At 47.3% G+C, this 16,627-nt stretch overlaps 1 protein-coding gene across 14 annotated transcripts in view; it reads left to right on the top strand.

Moving 5' to 3' along the window:
• Positions 1 to 16,627, top strand: part of LOC142159778 (uncharacterized) — a 627,000-nt gene that overhangs the window by 390,697 nt on the left and 219,676 nt on the right. For 9 of the 14 annotated variants that reach the window (XM_075214494.1, XM_075214473.1, XM_075214472.1 and 6 more), the window contains 4 exons: positions 7,451 to 7,558; positions 10,336 to 10,527; positions 10,607 to 10,697; positions 10,813 to 10,907. In XM_075214494.1, the coding sequence (XP_075070595.1) occupies positions 7,451 to 7,558; positions 10,336 to 10,527; positions 10,607 to 10,697; positions 10,813 to 10,907 (486 nt within the window). Of the gene's footprint in view, positions 1 to 7,446; positions 7,559 to 9,427; positions 9,753 to 10,335; positions 10,528 to 10,606; positions 10,698 to 10,812; positions 10,908 to 11,050; positions 11,163 to 16,627 lie in introns of those variants that run through there. The other 5 variants (XM_075214481.1, XM_075214480.1, XM_075214476.1 and 2 more) reach the window with 4 other exon arrangements.

Here is a 16,627-nt window from a genome sequence, read left to right as displayed (position 1 = left end):
CTTGCTAGTAGATTTCCTGCCTCTGAAATAAGATGCAGAATATCACAGCAAGGTTTTAAGATATCACAGATAAGCGTAAATATTTTTAGCTTTACAATGCATGTAAATCTATGTTTTGGTAAACAGATTACATCCTGATTCTAAAAATAGCCTGTAAGGCTGTGTCGAAAATAGTACAAAAAGGAGCCCTTGTAAATTGAAATGTATCTTTCTTCTGATTTCATCTGACTTAGCACTAGTACCTCCAATCAGTGTGACTGCAAATAAACATCATTTGCTTCAAAAACCTGGTTGAAAATATCTTCCATGCTGAAAATCCTGTGACCTAGAGATTAGACCCAAAATCTAATCCGTTACCGGCTGTTTCTGAGGTTTGGACCCAGCTCTCCAGTACCACTGCTCTGCCACTACCCAGCAGCTGGCCAGTGTGATAGGCCAGGGGGATCCATCCAGAACACCCTGATCCATAGTAAGCGGTCAGGGGTACCAGCCCAAGTGTACCAGCAAGGGAGTACACTAGCAGCGACACTTACCCAGAAGGAATGTGGTTCTAGGTGCCATACAGGAGCCCAGTGGTGGCAGCAGGCTCCTCCTACTGTGGCAGGAGGGGCGAATTCGGAATAACGAAAGGGGACGGTGGCAAAGTAAGCCCAGCCGGTTCCCAGCAACAACAGACGTGGCATAGGTGGTCCATCCTCTCACAGAGGCTTTCTTAAAGTACATCTATATTACAACAGTTCATTTAGACCCATGTATTCATCTGCATGGGTTGCCAGGGCTATGGAAACATGGGCTGACCAGTTGGCAACGAGTCTACAAGATTCAGACTTGCTTTCCCTTGCCCTACACCTCAAGGAGGCTTCAGGATACTTATGTGAGGCTGCCCAAAATGCAGCTTCCACCTCCTCCTCGGTCTCCGCAACGGCAGTCTCGGCCAGGAGGACCCTGTAGCTGAGGTCCTGGGACGCAGACACCGAATTAAAGAAATCTCTGGAATCTCTCCCTTATTCAGGTGGAGTACTATTTAGGCCTGAATTGGACAGCATAATTTGCCAAGCCACAGAATGCAAAAGTACCTTCTAACGGTCAATGTCCCAAAATCTAGGGCACTAAAGTTTGGCTCATTTAGACAGCCCTGGGCCAGACACACAGGTCCAGACCATCTGGCACCAGAGGACACTCGCACTGAGGTAGGTCCTCATCCTCCACGAACCGTCCATCTCCCAAACTCCCGGATAAGCGGGCAGTTTGACGGTCCCCCCCCCCCCCTTCTCGCGCTGGCGGGAGTGGGGGGACGTCTGCTTCTGTTCAAAGATCAGTGGGCAGAGTACTCGTAGGACCGTTGGATTTGCGGGATAATGAGGGGATACATAATAGACCTGTCGGGTCCAGCCCCTCTTCGAATTTTCGCAACCAACTTACTCCACGACCCACAAAGAAGACAGGCAATGCTCCTCTGTGTGGCCTCTCTACTTTCCACTGGAGTCATCCGCAAGGTCCTGGAACACCAAAAAAGGCAAGGTTTCGTCCCTTCCCCTTCCTTCCTTCCTTCCCCCCGTACCTCCCAAAAAATAAAAAATCATGGCAGTTTGTTCTATCCGCTGGATATGTACAATGGTACAAGATTCACCTTAGGAATTGGGAAAAATTCTATATCTCATGGTTCACTTTGCAGATTTCTAACTCCCTCTTGGAATGTACTTGGACATGAAAAATATATTTATATATTTTCTGTTGTTCTTCTACGTTTCTTATTTTTCTTATCTGACGTCTTTACATTTTTGTAATCCTGGTACTTGGATACTATGTATGACATGTACTGTTGTGCTTTATACACATCTGCTGTTATAAATAAAAAGTAAAAAAAAAAAAGGCAAAGTTTCTACTCCAACCTCTTTTTGGTCAGAAAGCCAGATGACTCTTTCGCCCTATTCTGAACCTAAAACTGTTGAACCTACACCGGTCAGCGGACAGATTTTCAATGGAATCCCTCAGGTCAGTTATCAATGGACTGGAAGCAAACCAGTTCATGGCGTCAATAGACATCAAAGACGCCTATCTCCACATACCTATCTGAAAGGCACATCAGTCCCTCCTCAGATTCACAGCGTGCCCTTCTCACCACCAGTTCAGAGCTCTCCCATTTGGCCTGTCAACAGCACCAAGGGTGTTTACAAAAATAATGGCAGTAATGGCGGCTTGTCTTCATTCCAGAGTAGTACAAGTGCCCTACCTGGACGATCTACTAATCAAAGCTGCTTCTGCTCACCTGCTAGACCGGTATCTGCTGCAGCTCACCATCAGGATCCTGGAGAGGCATGGGTGGCTCATTTATTGGTATAAATCCCAGTTAACTCGTTGCCAGAGAATGACCTTTCAGGGGCTAATAATTGATACCAACAAACAAAAGGTATTCCTTCCAGAGGACAAATCCCGATCCTTGTCAGGACACGAGTTCTGACCTGCCGCATACCGTCGGTCCTCTTATGCATGCGTCTTCTAGGAAAGATGGTGTCAATCTTCGAGACTTTTCCTTATGGTCAACTTCACGCTCGCTGCTTCCAATGGGTCCTCTTAAAGAAGTGGTCAGGATCCCATCAAAAATTAGAACGCCAATTGATACGCTTGTCACCAGTGGCGAGACAATCCCTCAGATGGTGAATGGTCCAGGACAGTTTGGTAGTTGACATGGTCCTGGATCTTAGTATCCATAGACGTCAGCCTTCGGGGATGGGGGGCTGTGGTCCTTCATTTAAGACTTCAGGGACTCTGGTCCGCTCGAGAGACCTCTCTCCACATCAACATACTGGAACTGAAAGCCATGCTAATGGCCTTTTAGGGCGCCCAGACCATCCTTCACGGCTGCCCGGTCCGTCTGCAGACAGACAAGGCCATGGCAGTGTCTTATGTCAATAGACATGGGTGCACCAGGAGTGCAGGAGCAATGGAGGTGGCGGCTCAGATCTTGACCTGGGCCAAAAACAATTTTCCCTTCGTCTCTGCAGTCTTTATTCCAGGCATCCAGAACTGGGAAGCAGATTATCTAAGTTGGCATGCAATTCTGCCGCAGGAATGGTCTCTTCATCTGGAGGTCTTCCAGTCTCTGGTCGTTCGATGGGGGACTTTGGACCGAGACCTAATGGCATCTCAACACAACCGGAAGGTCCAGCACTTTTGCTCAAGAGCAAGGGACCCCTTGGCAGTGGCCATCCGTGTAATGACAATTCCCTGGGACTTCAGGTTAGGGTACCTGTTCCCTCACATTTCCATGATTCCATGCGTCCTTTGAAGAGTCAAGCAGGGCAGACTCCCAGTTATACTGGTGGGTCCAGCTTGGCCGCGGAGAGTCTGGTATGCAGAACTCCTGTTAATGGCAATAGGTCCTGGTCTTCGGTTACCACTTTGAGAAGACCTTCTACTACAAGGAACGTTCCAAAATCAAGACTTACCTCAGCTGGATTTAACCGCATGGCTGTTAAAGCCAACCTTTTGGAAGTCTAGAACGTTTTCTCTAAGAGTAGTGGACACCCTCCTTCCGGCTAGAAATCCAGTCTCTGCTCACATTTACCACCGCATCTGGCGTACCTACATTAGATGGTGTGAGAGCCGACCCTGCCACACGGCTTCTTTCTGCATCTCAAGGGTTATTGCTTTTCTCCAGGATGGCCTGAATGGGGCCTCCGCCTGGGTTTAGATTTCGGCTTTTTCTGTGTTTTTTCACCCTCGCCTGGCAGACATACCGGATGACAGGACCATCCTGCAGGGGGTCCTGCATATCCAACCTTCATATGTTCCACCCACGGCATCCTGGCACCTTCACCTGTTTCTAAATATGCTTCAAGGACCTCCCTGATGATAATCCCTGTCGGTTGAATACATTTCTTTACTGTTTCGCAGGACCAAAGGAGATGCCAGAAATCGGCTGAATCCATGCCACATTTAGGGCATTTGGAATCTACCCAATTTCCTCAGTTTCATAAGAATATAATAAACTCTGTGTAATCTATACAATTGAATCGTGCATCAAAATCTGATGCACGATGCATGGTGTCCCAATCCTTCTTATCTAGAGGCCCTAATTCCATCTCCCATTTAGTTTCATGGGTACATAAATTTTCTTCTAAATTGTTAGGATCAATAGAAGAGTACAACACTGAAATCATTTTACTGGAACTTAGCTCTCGTGGGTTATTCTTAAGTGAATCCAGACAGAATTGTGGTAGCAGTGCTTTGAAATTGATTATGTAGGACATGTCTTGGCTGTAAACAGTTCTAAATTAATATGTTCAGGAGTCTAAATTCTCATTTTAATTGATTTAAATAATTTCAAATAATTGTCAGAATAAAGTTGACCAATTGATTGAGCTCCATTGTTAATCCATGAAGTGGCAATCTCTAGTTTACATTTCCAACCCTTTCATTTAAATGTGACAATTGGGCCGCTAAATTATATGCTTTAACATTAAGGAAGGCCAGGCCACCAGATATTTTGGAGAGGTAAAGGGTATCCAGACTTATCTGCTCTCTCTTGTTTCCCCCATACAAGAGAGGAGAGAAATATATTTCAGGGATGTATACAGGCATGTTACAACGGGTATAAGAGTTTAGGCTGTATAACTATTTTTATTAAATTAACCTGACCTGTCACAGTCAGTAGAAGCTATTTTTCATATATAAAGTTTAGATTTGATGTATTTTATAACAGGGTCTATGCTGAGAGCGACATATTCACATGTATGAGAAATTTGTATCCCTAAATACCTTAAACCAGTGGTTCCCAAACTTTGCAGTTCGCGGCACCCTTAGAGTCTCCAAAATTTTTCAAGGCACCCCTCCAAAATAATTATTGAGCAGTCCTGTTTTAGAAGTAGTTGGGTCAAAAAATTGTAATAAGTATTTAGGTCAGGACAGAAATACTTATTTAGTTGTATGCAAAAATGCCCCCTCTGCATCCAGACACTCTGCCCCCTCTGCATCCAGACACACTGCCCTCTCTCACACTGCCCCCTCTGCCCTCTCTCACGCTGTCCCCCCTCCTCTGCTCTGTCACGCTGTGTCCCCCTCCACTGCCCCTCTCACGCTGTGTCCCCCTCCACTGCCCCTCTCACGCTGTGTCCCCCTCCACTGCCCCTCTCACGCTGTGTCCCCCTCCACTGCCCCTCTCACGCTGTGTCCCCCTCCACTGCCCCTCTCACGCTGTGTCCCCCTCCACTGCCCCTCTCACGCTGTGTCCCCCTCCACTGCCCCTCTCACGCTGTGTCCCCCTCCACTGCCCCTCTCACGCTGTGTCCCCCTCCACTGCCCCTCTCACGCTGTGTCCCCCTCCACTGCCCCTCTCACGCTGTGTCCCCCTCCACTGCCCCTCTCACGCTGTGTCCCCCTCCACTGCCCCTCTCACGCTGTGTCCCCTTCCACTGCCCCTCTCACGCTGTGTCCCCTTCCACTGCCCCTCTCACGCTGTGTCCCCCTCCACTGCCCCTCTCACGCTGTGTCCCCCTCCACTGCCCCTCTCACGCTGTGTCCCCCTCCACTGCCCCTCTCACGCTGTGTCCCCCTCCACTGCCCCTCTCACGCTGTGTCCCCCTCCACTGCCCCTCTCACGCTGTGTCCCCCTCCACTGCCCCTCTCACGCTGTGTCCCCCTCCACTGCCCCTCTCACGCTGTGTCCCCCTCCACTGCCCCTCTCACGCTGTGTCCCCCTCCACTGCCCCTCTCACGCTGTGTCCCCCTCCACTGCCCCTCTCACGCTGTGTCCCCCTCCACTGCCCCTCTCACGCTGTGTCCCCCTCCACTGCCCCTCTCACGCTGTGTCCCCCTCCACTGCCCCTCTCACGCTGTGTCCCCCTCCACTGCCCCTCTCACGCTGTGTCCCCCTCCACTGCCCCTCTCACGCTGTGTCCCCCTCCACTGCCCCTCTCACGCTGTGTCCCCCTCCACTGCCCCTCTCACGCTGTGTCCCCCTCCACTGCCCCTCTCACGCTGTGTCCCCCTCCACTGCCCCTCTCACGCTGGGTCCCCCTCCACTGCCCCTCTCACGCTGTGTCCCCCTCCACTGCCCCTCTCACGCTGGGTCCCCCTCCACTGCCCCTCTCACGCTGGGTCCCCCTCCACTGCCCCTCTCACGCTGGGTCCCCCTCCACTGCCCCTCTCACGCTGTGTCCCCCTCCTCTGCCCCTCTCACGCTGTGTCCCCCTCCTCTGCCCCTCTCACGCTGTGTCCCCCTCCTCTGCCCCTCTCACACTGTGTCCCCCTCCACTGCCCCTCTCACGCTGTGTCCCCCTCCACTGCCCCTCTCACGATGTCCCCCTCCTCTGCCCCTCTCACGCTGTGTCCCCCTCCTCTGCCCCTCTCACGCTGTGTCCCCCTCCACTGCCCCTCTCACGCTGTGTCCCCCTCCACTGCCCCTCTCACGCAGCTGTCACTGAATATCGACATCAGTAACAAGCTGCTGCGGGAGAGAGGAGGCTGCTGGGTCCCGGCGCCCGACGGATTGGTAAGTTTCTGTGATCCTTTTTTTTTTTTTTTATGGCTGGCCCGTGGCACCCCAGTGACAGCGCCGCGGCAACCCTGGGAGCCGCGGCGCACAGTTTGGGAACCGCCGCCTTTAAACTGTTTAGTCATTTGTAGTAAGGATTGTGTTTGTGTATTCCAGGATATGTGTCCACTCACAGTTAATAGATTTGATTTGATCCAGTTTATGCGGAGACCGGAATATATGCCAAAGCCATCAACCACCCTAAGTAAATTAGTTAGGGAAAGATCAGCATCCTTGAAGAAAAGGATTTCATCTTACATTATTTGTACTCGTGGAGAGTATTATATGTTTTAGTATATTATATTTATCTCATCCTATCTGGGGAACAATGCTACCATGGGTTGTATGGAGGGAGCGTGGGAGTTGCAGAGGGGAGGGGTCTGTCAGCATGATGCATTAAACAAGTTAACTATTTAAGTGCCAACTCCATGCTCCCCTCATACAACCCATGGAAGCAGTGTCTCCCAGATGGAATAGGAGAAACGGATTTATCCTAAGTATGAAAAACCCTCTTATTCCTTCCCTGTCACTGTCCAAATCCTCCATGTACACAGTCACATTTTATATAATTTCCAGGAGGACTGTTCTGCTGCCTGGAAGGTTATAATACTATTTAATAATCTATATATTCCTTCCCTCTTACTATCCTGTTGTTCCTTATCATGCACACTATGGCATAAATTATTTACTTTATGTATATTTTATGTTGATAATGTAATGCTGTAATATGCGTAGTATGACAAGAAAGTAAATCCTGTTCATATCCGTCCATTATATACATTGTACAGCACATCAAATGCATAACCATGCTCGTATACCTGCATATAGCTTCATATAAGTGTGCTTCTTACTTCTGTTTCTGTAACAATGTCCTTACCTACTTTTTTCTTTATTTCTAATCCATCTACAAGGCAGAGTCTAGATCACCTGACTGTCACAAGAAAGATGGACACTGACAGGAGTCACATGACTGAGAGTATTTTAAACATCACCCTGGAAATCATCTACCTGCTGACTGGAGAGGTGAGGGATTGTGCGAATGTCACAATTATATCACTATTATCTCTATTAATAAAACATGAACCTGACTGGAGAAGTGAAGGATTCTGGGTAATGTCACGGTGACATCACTACATCTGTGAGCAGCAGAGGAAGTAACTAGACCAGGGTCCAGTAACAGTGGAATACAGTGAGGACTTGTGATGATTAGTGGTGAGAGGAGAACTGGGGGGACTTGGAAGATAAAATTAATAGGGTGTTTTTTGTGATGAGAAGACTGTAGTAATATAACTTTGTATGTGTGAGATTGTACAGAATGGTAAAGGACCTCATTATGTGCAGTTTAACATAATAACAGATTGTGATGGATTCCAAAGCTACAGAAGGACATGAACTCCCATAGTCTCTGCTGTGGAGATTGTATCACAGCACATTGATGCTAAATTACAACAAATTGCTGTTAGTCTGCAACATCAGATGGATCCTGAAAAGGGTTCTTTTTCCAAAATAGCCTCAGCCTTTAGCTCTAAAAACTTGGCTTCTACAAATATTATCACCGATTCATTGACAACTTTTCTGTACTACTCCCATTACCATTCTCGCGAAGAATGGCGCTTACTCCAACCAGTGACCATCAAAGGCGACTTCTGCTTTCTTCATCTTAAAAAGGACTTTCTTAACCAATTTTAGATGTGGATTTTTTCCCAGTTGTCTGTAGGAGTGATATTATCTCAGTGCAACAAAGCTGGGTTGCGTCATCATAGTTTTACTTTTTGCAACAAACTTATTATCTATCTAAACCCGGTCAGAAAAAGTGTGTTTTGGGCCAGTATCTCCTCCCACCTGTGGCTGGTTCCGGGGAAAGACGGGCCCCCTCCCGCTCAGTGATAGGCCAAACATAAGGCCTATCACTGAGAATTCTTCTGTCACATGGGACGCGCACCATGTGATTGGTGCCGTCCAATGTCAGAAAAGTGAGAAGTGCAGAGCGCTCGGCGCGGATGGAGAAAGGTAAGTGCCGTGGGAGGGGTATATTAATAGTCAGTGTGTGTGTTGCAATATACTGTGTGTGTGTGTGATGGGCATATATACTGTGTGGGAGGGGCATATATACTGTGTGTGTGTGCGCGAGGGGCATATATACTGTGTGTGTGTGATGGGCATATATACTGTGTGTGAGGGGCATATATACTGTGTGTGTGTATGAGGGGCATATATACTGTGTGTGTGTGTGTGTGTGTGTATGAGGGGCATATATACTGTGTGTGCGCGAGGGGCATATATACTGCGTGTGTGTGAGGGGCATATATACTGTGTGTGTGTGTGTGTGGGGCATATATACTGTGTATCTGTGTGTGTGTGTGAGGGGCATATATACTGTGTGTGTGTGTGTGTGTGTGTGTGTGTGTGTGTGTGTGTGGGGCATATATACTGTGTATCTGTGTGTGTGTGTGAGGGGCATATATACTGTGTGTGTGGGGCATATATACTGTGTATCTGTGTGTGTGTGTGAGGGGCATATATACTGTGTGTGTGTGTGTGTGGGGCATATATACTATGTATCTGTGTGTGTGTGTGAGGGGCATATATACTGTGTGTGTGTGTGGCATATATACTGTGTGTGTGTGTGGCATATATACTGTGTATCTGTGTGTGTGTGTGAGGGGCATATATACTGTGTGTGTGTGAGGGGCATATATACTGTGTGTGTGTGTGTGTGTGGCATATATACTGTGTATCTGTGTGTGTGTGAGGGGCATATATACTGTGTGTGTGTGAGGGGCATATATACTGTGTGTGTGTGTGTGTGTGTGTGTATTGCTATTTTATTTGTGTTGATGGTGGGGCAATTTAATTTAATAGTGGGGCCTATGAAGTTAAGATGGTGTGATTATGAATTATTTAATGCCTGGCATGGTTGTAAGAAATGGTTATATTTATTAAACGTAAATTCTATTTAATTTATTGCTGGGGCTGTTTGGAGGGAGGGAAATAGGTTTATTTATTAAATGGGAATACTATTAAATTTAATGTCAGGGTTAGTTGGAGGGAAATAGATCTATTTGTCAAATGTAAATGCTATTATTGGTTGGAGTTTTCTAAATTTCATGTACCCATTTTTTTCTCCAAATAGGGCCTCCAATATTCCAGGATCCAGACAAGCAGCAAATGAGCTAAAGAAACCTGCAGCCACAAGTGGTGACAGTGACAAGAACAGGTAGGAGAGAGCAGGACAGTCTGCCAACTGTCCTGAATCTTGTGGGGCAGTCCTGAATTTGGGTGACTGTTTCGCTTAGGACAGATGGGAGGTATGCCCCGCTTCACCGTGTACTGCTCGTGAAGGCAGAACTGTGTGCACCTAACAGTATTGCACACAGTATTGCCTGTGTATTTGTCTAAAATGATAACCATGTTACATCATAGAGGGTTAACCTGTCTAAAGTGTCCAGGCCCCAAGAGCCTTAATCCATCTCTGGGCCTGGGCATAAACATATATATGGATTAAGCAACACTAAAATAGCCTCTTTTTATATAGATAAATATATATTGTACCAAAAACCACCCTTTAAGGATAGGTCGCTAATTATGGTCAGTGCTGTGTGCTTGCCCCCTGGGCTAAAGTCTGCCAGCCCTCCCCTGAAAGGTTGTGTTAGTATTTGTTTTCTCCAACACTAATATCTAACTTTCTGAAACAATTAATTAATTTGTGGTTACATCTGAACATTGGCCATAATTGTAGGGTCTGTGAACCAGTGAAGGGGGTCTACTCTTCATGCTGACTTTTTTTCTTTAATACACAGGATTACACAGTAGTGAAGAAGAAATCTGGTGAGTGTGTGACACCCAGCAGCCGTCCCTGTGTGTCAGGAAGACGGAGCAGGACCCAGAGCCCCATCATGGTGACTCCACCTCACTCACTGATACATGAGAGAAACATTGACCAGAGGATTCTAGAACTCACCAACAAGATCATTCAGCTGCTGACTGGAGAGGTGACTGCTGGGAATGGGACATTATACAGTAACACCAGGGGATGTGTCTGGGTGATGACTGTATCATTGTCTGTGTCAGGTTCCTATAAGGTGTCAGGATGTCACTGAAGGACACAAGGGTCTGTCCATGGACGTGATGATGGAGAATCACCAGAACCTCACATCAGTGGGTAAGATGAGACTTTAATTCATTGTAAATGAGAGAACGGTTATGAGGGTCACCTACATACACATCATCTGACAATCATATAAACAATGTATTCAGTCACTGTGTGTTTTCTCCAGATGGATCCAGTAACAGAGATACCCCAGAGAGATGTCCGCATCCTCTATATTCACAGGATCACACAGCGGAAACTCACAATATCCTACAGGATCAGGTAGATGGAATTGAGGGTCTCACCAAATGCTAAAATATCAAAGTGACTTTTCCTTCTCTGATTTGTAGAATAGCTGTGTGGATCTTATACACTAATAGACATTATTGATGCATGTTATTTTTATTGTTTTGTGGCTAATTTAGGATTGTGACCTGATAGATATGAAAGTAGAAGATACAATTGGAGAAAAAGAGACGTATGTTAGAGTTGATCAGCAGTGTATGGAGGAGGAAACCCCTACAGATATCAGCACAAGTGAGTAATAAATACTAAAGACAGAAAAGAGTTACATTCTCCCATCAGAATAATCATATACACACAGGGCCTGATTCAGAGTTAGACGAACGCTCGTTTGTGTAGTGTATCATTGCGACTTTCATTTATTGTAAAAGAGGGTCACCTATATACACAGAATCTGATAATCAGAGGGTTATGAGGGTCACCTATATACACAGCATCTGATAATCAGAGGGTTATGAGGGTCACCTATATACACAGCATCTGATAATCAGATATAAACAATGTATTCAGTCACTGTGTGTTTCCTACAGATGGATCCAGTAACAGAAATACCCCAGAGAGATGTCCCCGTCTTCTATACAGTCCTGAGAATAAAGAGGAAAATCCCAGTATCCCACAGGAGTATCAGGTAAAATAATTGAGGGTCTCGCCAAATTCAAAGTTACACTGAACTATATTATTTGTATATAAGCTGTGTAGATCTTATACACTGATATTTTTTTATTTAATCTCAGTTTATTAAATTAGACTTTATTAAATATGTTTATTGTTTAGAGCAGTGGTTCCCAAACTTTTTCAGTTCGCGGCACCCTTAGTCTCCAAATTTTTTCAAGGCACCCCTCCAAAATAATTACTGAGTAGTCCTGTTTTAGGAGTAGTTGGGTTAAAAAATTGTAATAAGTATTTAGGTCACGACCGAAATACTTATTTAGTTGTATGAAAAAATGCCCCTCTGCATCCAGGCACACTGCCCCCTCTGCATCCAGGCACACTGCCCTCTCTCACATTGCCCCCTCTCTCACGCTGTCCCCCCTCCTCTGCCCTCTCTCACGCTGTCCCCCCTCCTCTGCCCTCTCTCACGCTGTCCCCCTCCTCTGCCCTCTCTCACGCTGTCCCCCTCCTCTGCCCTCTCTCACGCTGTCCCCCTCCTCTGCCCTCTCTCACGCTGTCCCCCTCCTCTGCCCTCTCTCACGCTGTCCCCCTCCCCTGCCCTCTCTCACGCTGTCCCTCTCCTCTGCCCTCTGTCCCCCTCCTCTGCCCTCTGTCCCCCTCCTCTGCCTCTCTTCCCCCCTCCTCTGCCTCTCTGTCCCCCTCCTCTGCTCTCTGTTCTCCTCCTCTGCTCTCTATTCTCCTCCTCTGCTCTCTGTTCTCCTCCTCTGCTCTCTGTCCCCCTCCTCTGCCCCGCGGCAGCCATAAAAAAAAAAAGAACACAGAAACTTACCAATCCGTCGGGCGCCGGGACCCAGCAGCCTCCTCTCTCCCGCAGCTTGTTACTGACGTCGATATTCAGTGACAGCTGCGGGAGGGAGGAGGCTGCTGGGTCCCGGCGCCCGACGGATTTGTAAGTTTCTGTGTGTTTGTTTTTTTTTTTTATGGTTGGCCCGCGGCACCCCAGTGACAGCGCCGCGGCACCCCTGGGAGCTCCGAAATGCACAGTTTGGGAACCGCCGGTTTAGAGGGTTATATAGGGTATATATGTAACTCAAAGTAAAGTTGAAGTTATAGAGGAAGATAATGAGAATGAATAAAACCAGTTTGTGACGTTAATAAACATGACAGGCTGTGTATTACTCAGCTGAATGTACGTGTAATAACTGGATACATAAACTAAATATGTCCACCCTGCTCGCTCTCACTCCTCTGCAGCAGGATAACATGTTAGGGGGAGGTGCTTCTCTATCTAAAGGAAGACTTTCTGTGCAGAAATTAAATGTGTGAATTGGTTGAAGTGCTAACCACTAAGCCACCATGCTGCCCCATATATTGCCCCATATATTCCAAGTTTTCCACATGGACTTACCGAATTTGATGCCTAATATGTGACTGAGGGACTGAGTAGCAAGGTATTATGTCTCACGGGAGACGTCTATTAGTCGGTATTAACACTGGCCTTCCCGGGGCGCGGAGTCTAACGGACCCCCCCCCCCCCCCCGGTCTTCTCCATGAACCACCGCAAGGTGGGATGGTATTTACTGCTGGAGGCCTGCAGGTCGCGGCTCCTAGGTTAGCCCACCGACGTAATAGAAGGAAACGTGGGAAATGGATGGTTCAGAGAACAGAGTCAGAGGAGACGCCAGGCAGGATAATTAGCAGAGGATGACTGCACGGATTAGGTCCTGACGTGTCTCAGAGAGACTCCGGTACGGAGGCACAAGGAGGCTACCAGGAGAAAGATCAGGAGCCGTAGCCAGGTCGGTACACAGTAATTCAGCCGGTTCAGATGTGCCAGGGAGCAAGCAGGAGAATGGTCAGTGAAGCAGAGCCGGGTCAGTACACAGTAATACAGCCGGTCAAACACAGGGAGATGCACAGGAACTTGAAGAAGCAGCCAGACACCAAGAGAACTTGCTGCTCTGACACAGAAGTGTGTCAGAGCGAGGCAGAAATAGAAGCGAGATTTGAATTCTCCGCCTCCTGGATCACGTGACCGCAGCGGAAGCACGGCGCCTTGGCAGCGATCGCCACGGAAGGTAAGTTTTCCCTAACAGTACCCCCCACCCCACCTTAAGGATGGCCTCCGGACGCCCTAAAAGGTTTCAATTGCAATTCAGCGTGGAAGTTCCTTAAAAGCCTTGGAGCATGAAGGTCTCTAGCGGGAATCCAGGAGCGCTCCTCAGGTCAGTAGCCCTTCCAATCAACCAGGAACTGTAACGCACCTCTGGAAATGCGGTAGTTTAGAATCTCTTTGATCTCAAATTCTTAATCGTGCGTGGAAGGTGCAGCAGGTGGTTTCCTAGAAGAAGAAAATTTGTTAATGACAAGTGGCTTTAGAAGGGATACATGAAACACATTAGGAATCCTCAAGGTAGGGGGTAGACTCAATCTAAAAGCCACCTGGTTCATAACCTCAGAAATTTTGAAGGAACCAATGAAGCAGGGAGCAAATTTCCTGGAAGGAACCAACAGGCGAAGGTTCCGTGTAGACAACCATACTTTGTCACCGGGGGACAGTACGGGTGTGGATCTTCTCTTTTTGTCAAAAGACTTCTTGCTAGAGCAGAGGTTTGAAACAGTCTACATTTGATTAGATCCCACCTAGAGGAGAAATCTTGAAGAAGGGAATCTACCGCAGTGTCTCCGGATGAGGGTAAGTCATTAAATGGAGGAACTCTAGGATGAAACCGTTGGAGAGCAAAGAAAGGAGACACAGAGGTGGACTCATGAGAGTGATTATTATGGGCAAACTCTGCCCAAGGCAACAAGTCAACCCAGTCATCATGTTTGGCAGAAATATAACAACTGAGGAACTTTTCAAGCTCTTGGATGGTTCTTTCGGTGAGGCCGTTGGATTGGGGATGGTAAGCATATAAAAAATTCAACTTGATCCCACAGACCCGAGAAAATGCCCTCCAAAATCTAACTACGAACTGGGTCCGGACAACCGTGAAGACGAAAGACCTCCTTTACAAATATCCGTGCCAGAACAGAGGCAGAAGGTAAACCCTTCAAAGGCATGGAATGAGCGGCCCGAGAGAAGCGGTCAGTGACGACTCACACCACAGAGAAACCCTTAGAAGAGGGTAAATCGGCAATGAAATCTATGGAAAGATGGCTCCATGGACGATCTGGAATGGGGAGCGGATGCAATAACCCATAAGGAGCCTGTCGAGGAACTTTTTTTTTGAGCACAGGTGGGGCATGCAGCAACAAAATCTTGCACATCGGAGAGTACAGAAGGCCACCAATAACTATGTGATATTAATTCCTTGGTCTTCCTGATACCCGCGTGACCGAAAATCGGGAGGCATGGGCCCACTTAAGAAGCTTGGAACGCAAGTGGAGGGGAACAAAGGTCTTCCCAAGAGGAATAGCTAGGTGAGTAGTGGTAGTAGCCACAATACATTGAAGATTCAGAACAGGTCTAGGGGAATCATCCACTGCATCGATAGTCGAAAGAGCGAGAGAGGGCATCCGCTTTTTTGTTCCTAGAGCCTGGCCTGAACCTGATGATCATGTTGAAGCGGGGAAAAAACAATGACCATCTGGCCTGACGGGGATTAAGACAAGATGGGGATTGTAGGTATAGGACATTCTTGTGATCCGTGTATATGGTTATAGGAAACATGGCTTCCTCCAATGATGCCTCCTTTCCTCCAGGGTTAATTTGATGGTAAGGAGTTCCCTATCCCCCAATGCCATAATTCTTCACCGCAGCGGATTTATGGGAAAAGAAGCCACTAGGAGAGAGTTTCCCTGAGGAGTCCTTTTGTGATAATATAGCTCCAACTCCAGCAGAAGATGCATCGACCTCCAGGAAAAAAGGAAAAGTGGGATCAGGCTGACAAAGGATAGGAGCAGAGGTGAAGCCTTTTTTTTGCGAAATAAAGGCCTCGACAGCTTTAGGTGGCCACTTCTTGGTCAAGGCGGTAATGGGTGCTATTAAGGAAGAGAAGCCCTTGATGAAGTGTCTGTAGTAATTAGCGAAGCCCACAAATCTCTGAACCGCCTTAAGGCCAACTGGCTGAGGCCATTCCAAGATTGCCTACAGATTCTCAGGGTTTATGAGCAAACCAGAACCGGAAACCACATAACCCACAAAGGGGAGATGATCTTTCTCAAAAACACATTTTCTCCAGATTGCAGTATAACTGATGCTGACGTAAACGGCAATAGATGGTAGCAGCTCTCTAGCAGAGGGTTTACCAGATCCATCCATCTGGTTAGTGGTCAGAGCAAACTGTTACGTCTCACGGGAGACGTCTATTAGTATTAGTATTAGTATTAACACCGGCCTCCCTGGGCGCGGAGTATAACGGACCCCCCAGTCTTCTCCAAGAAAATGGTTTTAGCTGCCGGAGGCCCGCAGATCGCGCCCCTAGGTTAGCCCACTGACGTAATATAAGGAAACGTGGGGAATGGATGTTTCAGCAAACAGTCAGAGGAGACGCCAGGTGGGATAATTAGCAGAGGATGACTGCACGGATTAGATCCTGACGTGTCTCGGAGAGACTCCGGAACGGAGGCACAAGAAGGGGTGGGGTACGAAATTTAGATGGTGGTGTCACCGACGGTGACTATCACGAAGGGACCAAAATGAAAATGACTTCCCCGACTTAGAAGAAAGGAGGACTGACCTTAAGAATGACAGAACAAGTGCCCGGCAGTGTGGTAAGAAATCACGATCCCCAGTAACCACGGCATGTTGTTAGTACATCATTTTCAATTGCGACTTGTCTCTCACTATTTTTAAAGTGGCAATGCCGTTTCTCATCCCACCTATTACACTTAGGCTTAAGTGTAATAGTTAGGTGGGTTGAGAAGCGGCCACGATTTTGGTGGAGACTGCACTAATTATGGGGCACCAACATTTTGGAAGAGATAAAAAGTATAATAAATAGCTGTGAGTACCCTTTTAATGAGTATTACCAGCCACCATTTTGGTGGAAACCATGACAATGTCATCTTGTAAAAGACAACAAGTCTTTTAAGAAGTCTTGTTTTAAAAGAGACCTAGTTTTAAAAGGAGAAAATCATCCGTC

The sequence above is a fragment of the Mixophyes fleayi genome, chromosome 6 (genome assembly GCF_038048845.1).
Source record: "Mixophyes fleayi isolate aMixFle1 chromosome 6, aMixFle1.hap1, whole genome shotgun sequence".
NCBI classification, from domain to species: domain Eukaryota; kingdom Metazoa; phylum Chordata; class Amphibia; order Anura; family Limnodynastidae; genus Mixophyes; species Mixophyes fleayi.
This window is presented reverse-complemented; position numbering and strand designations above follow the sequence as displayed.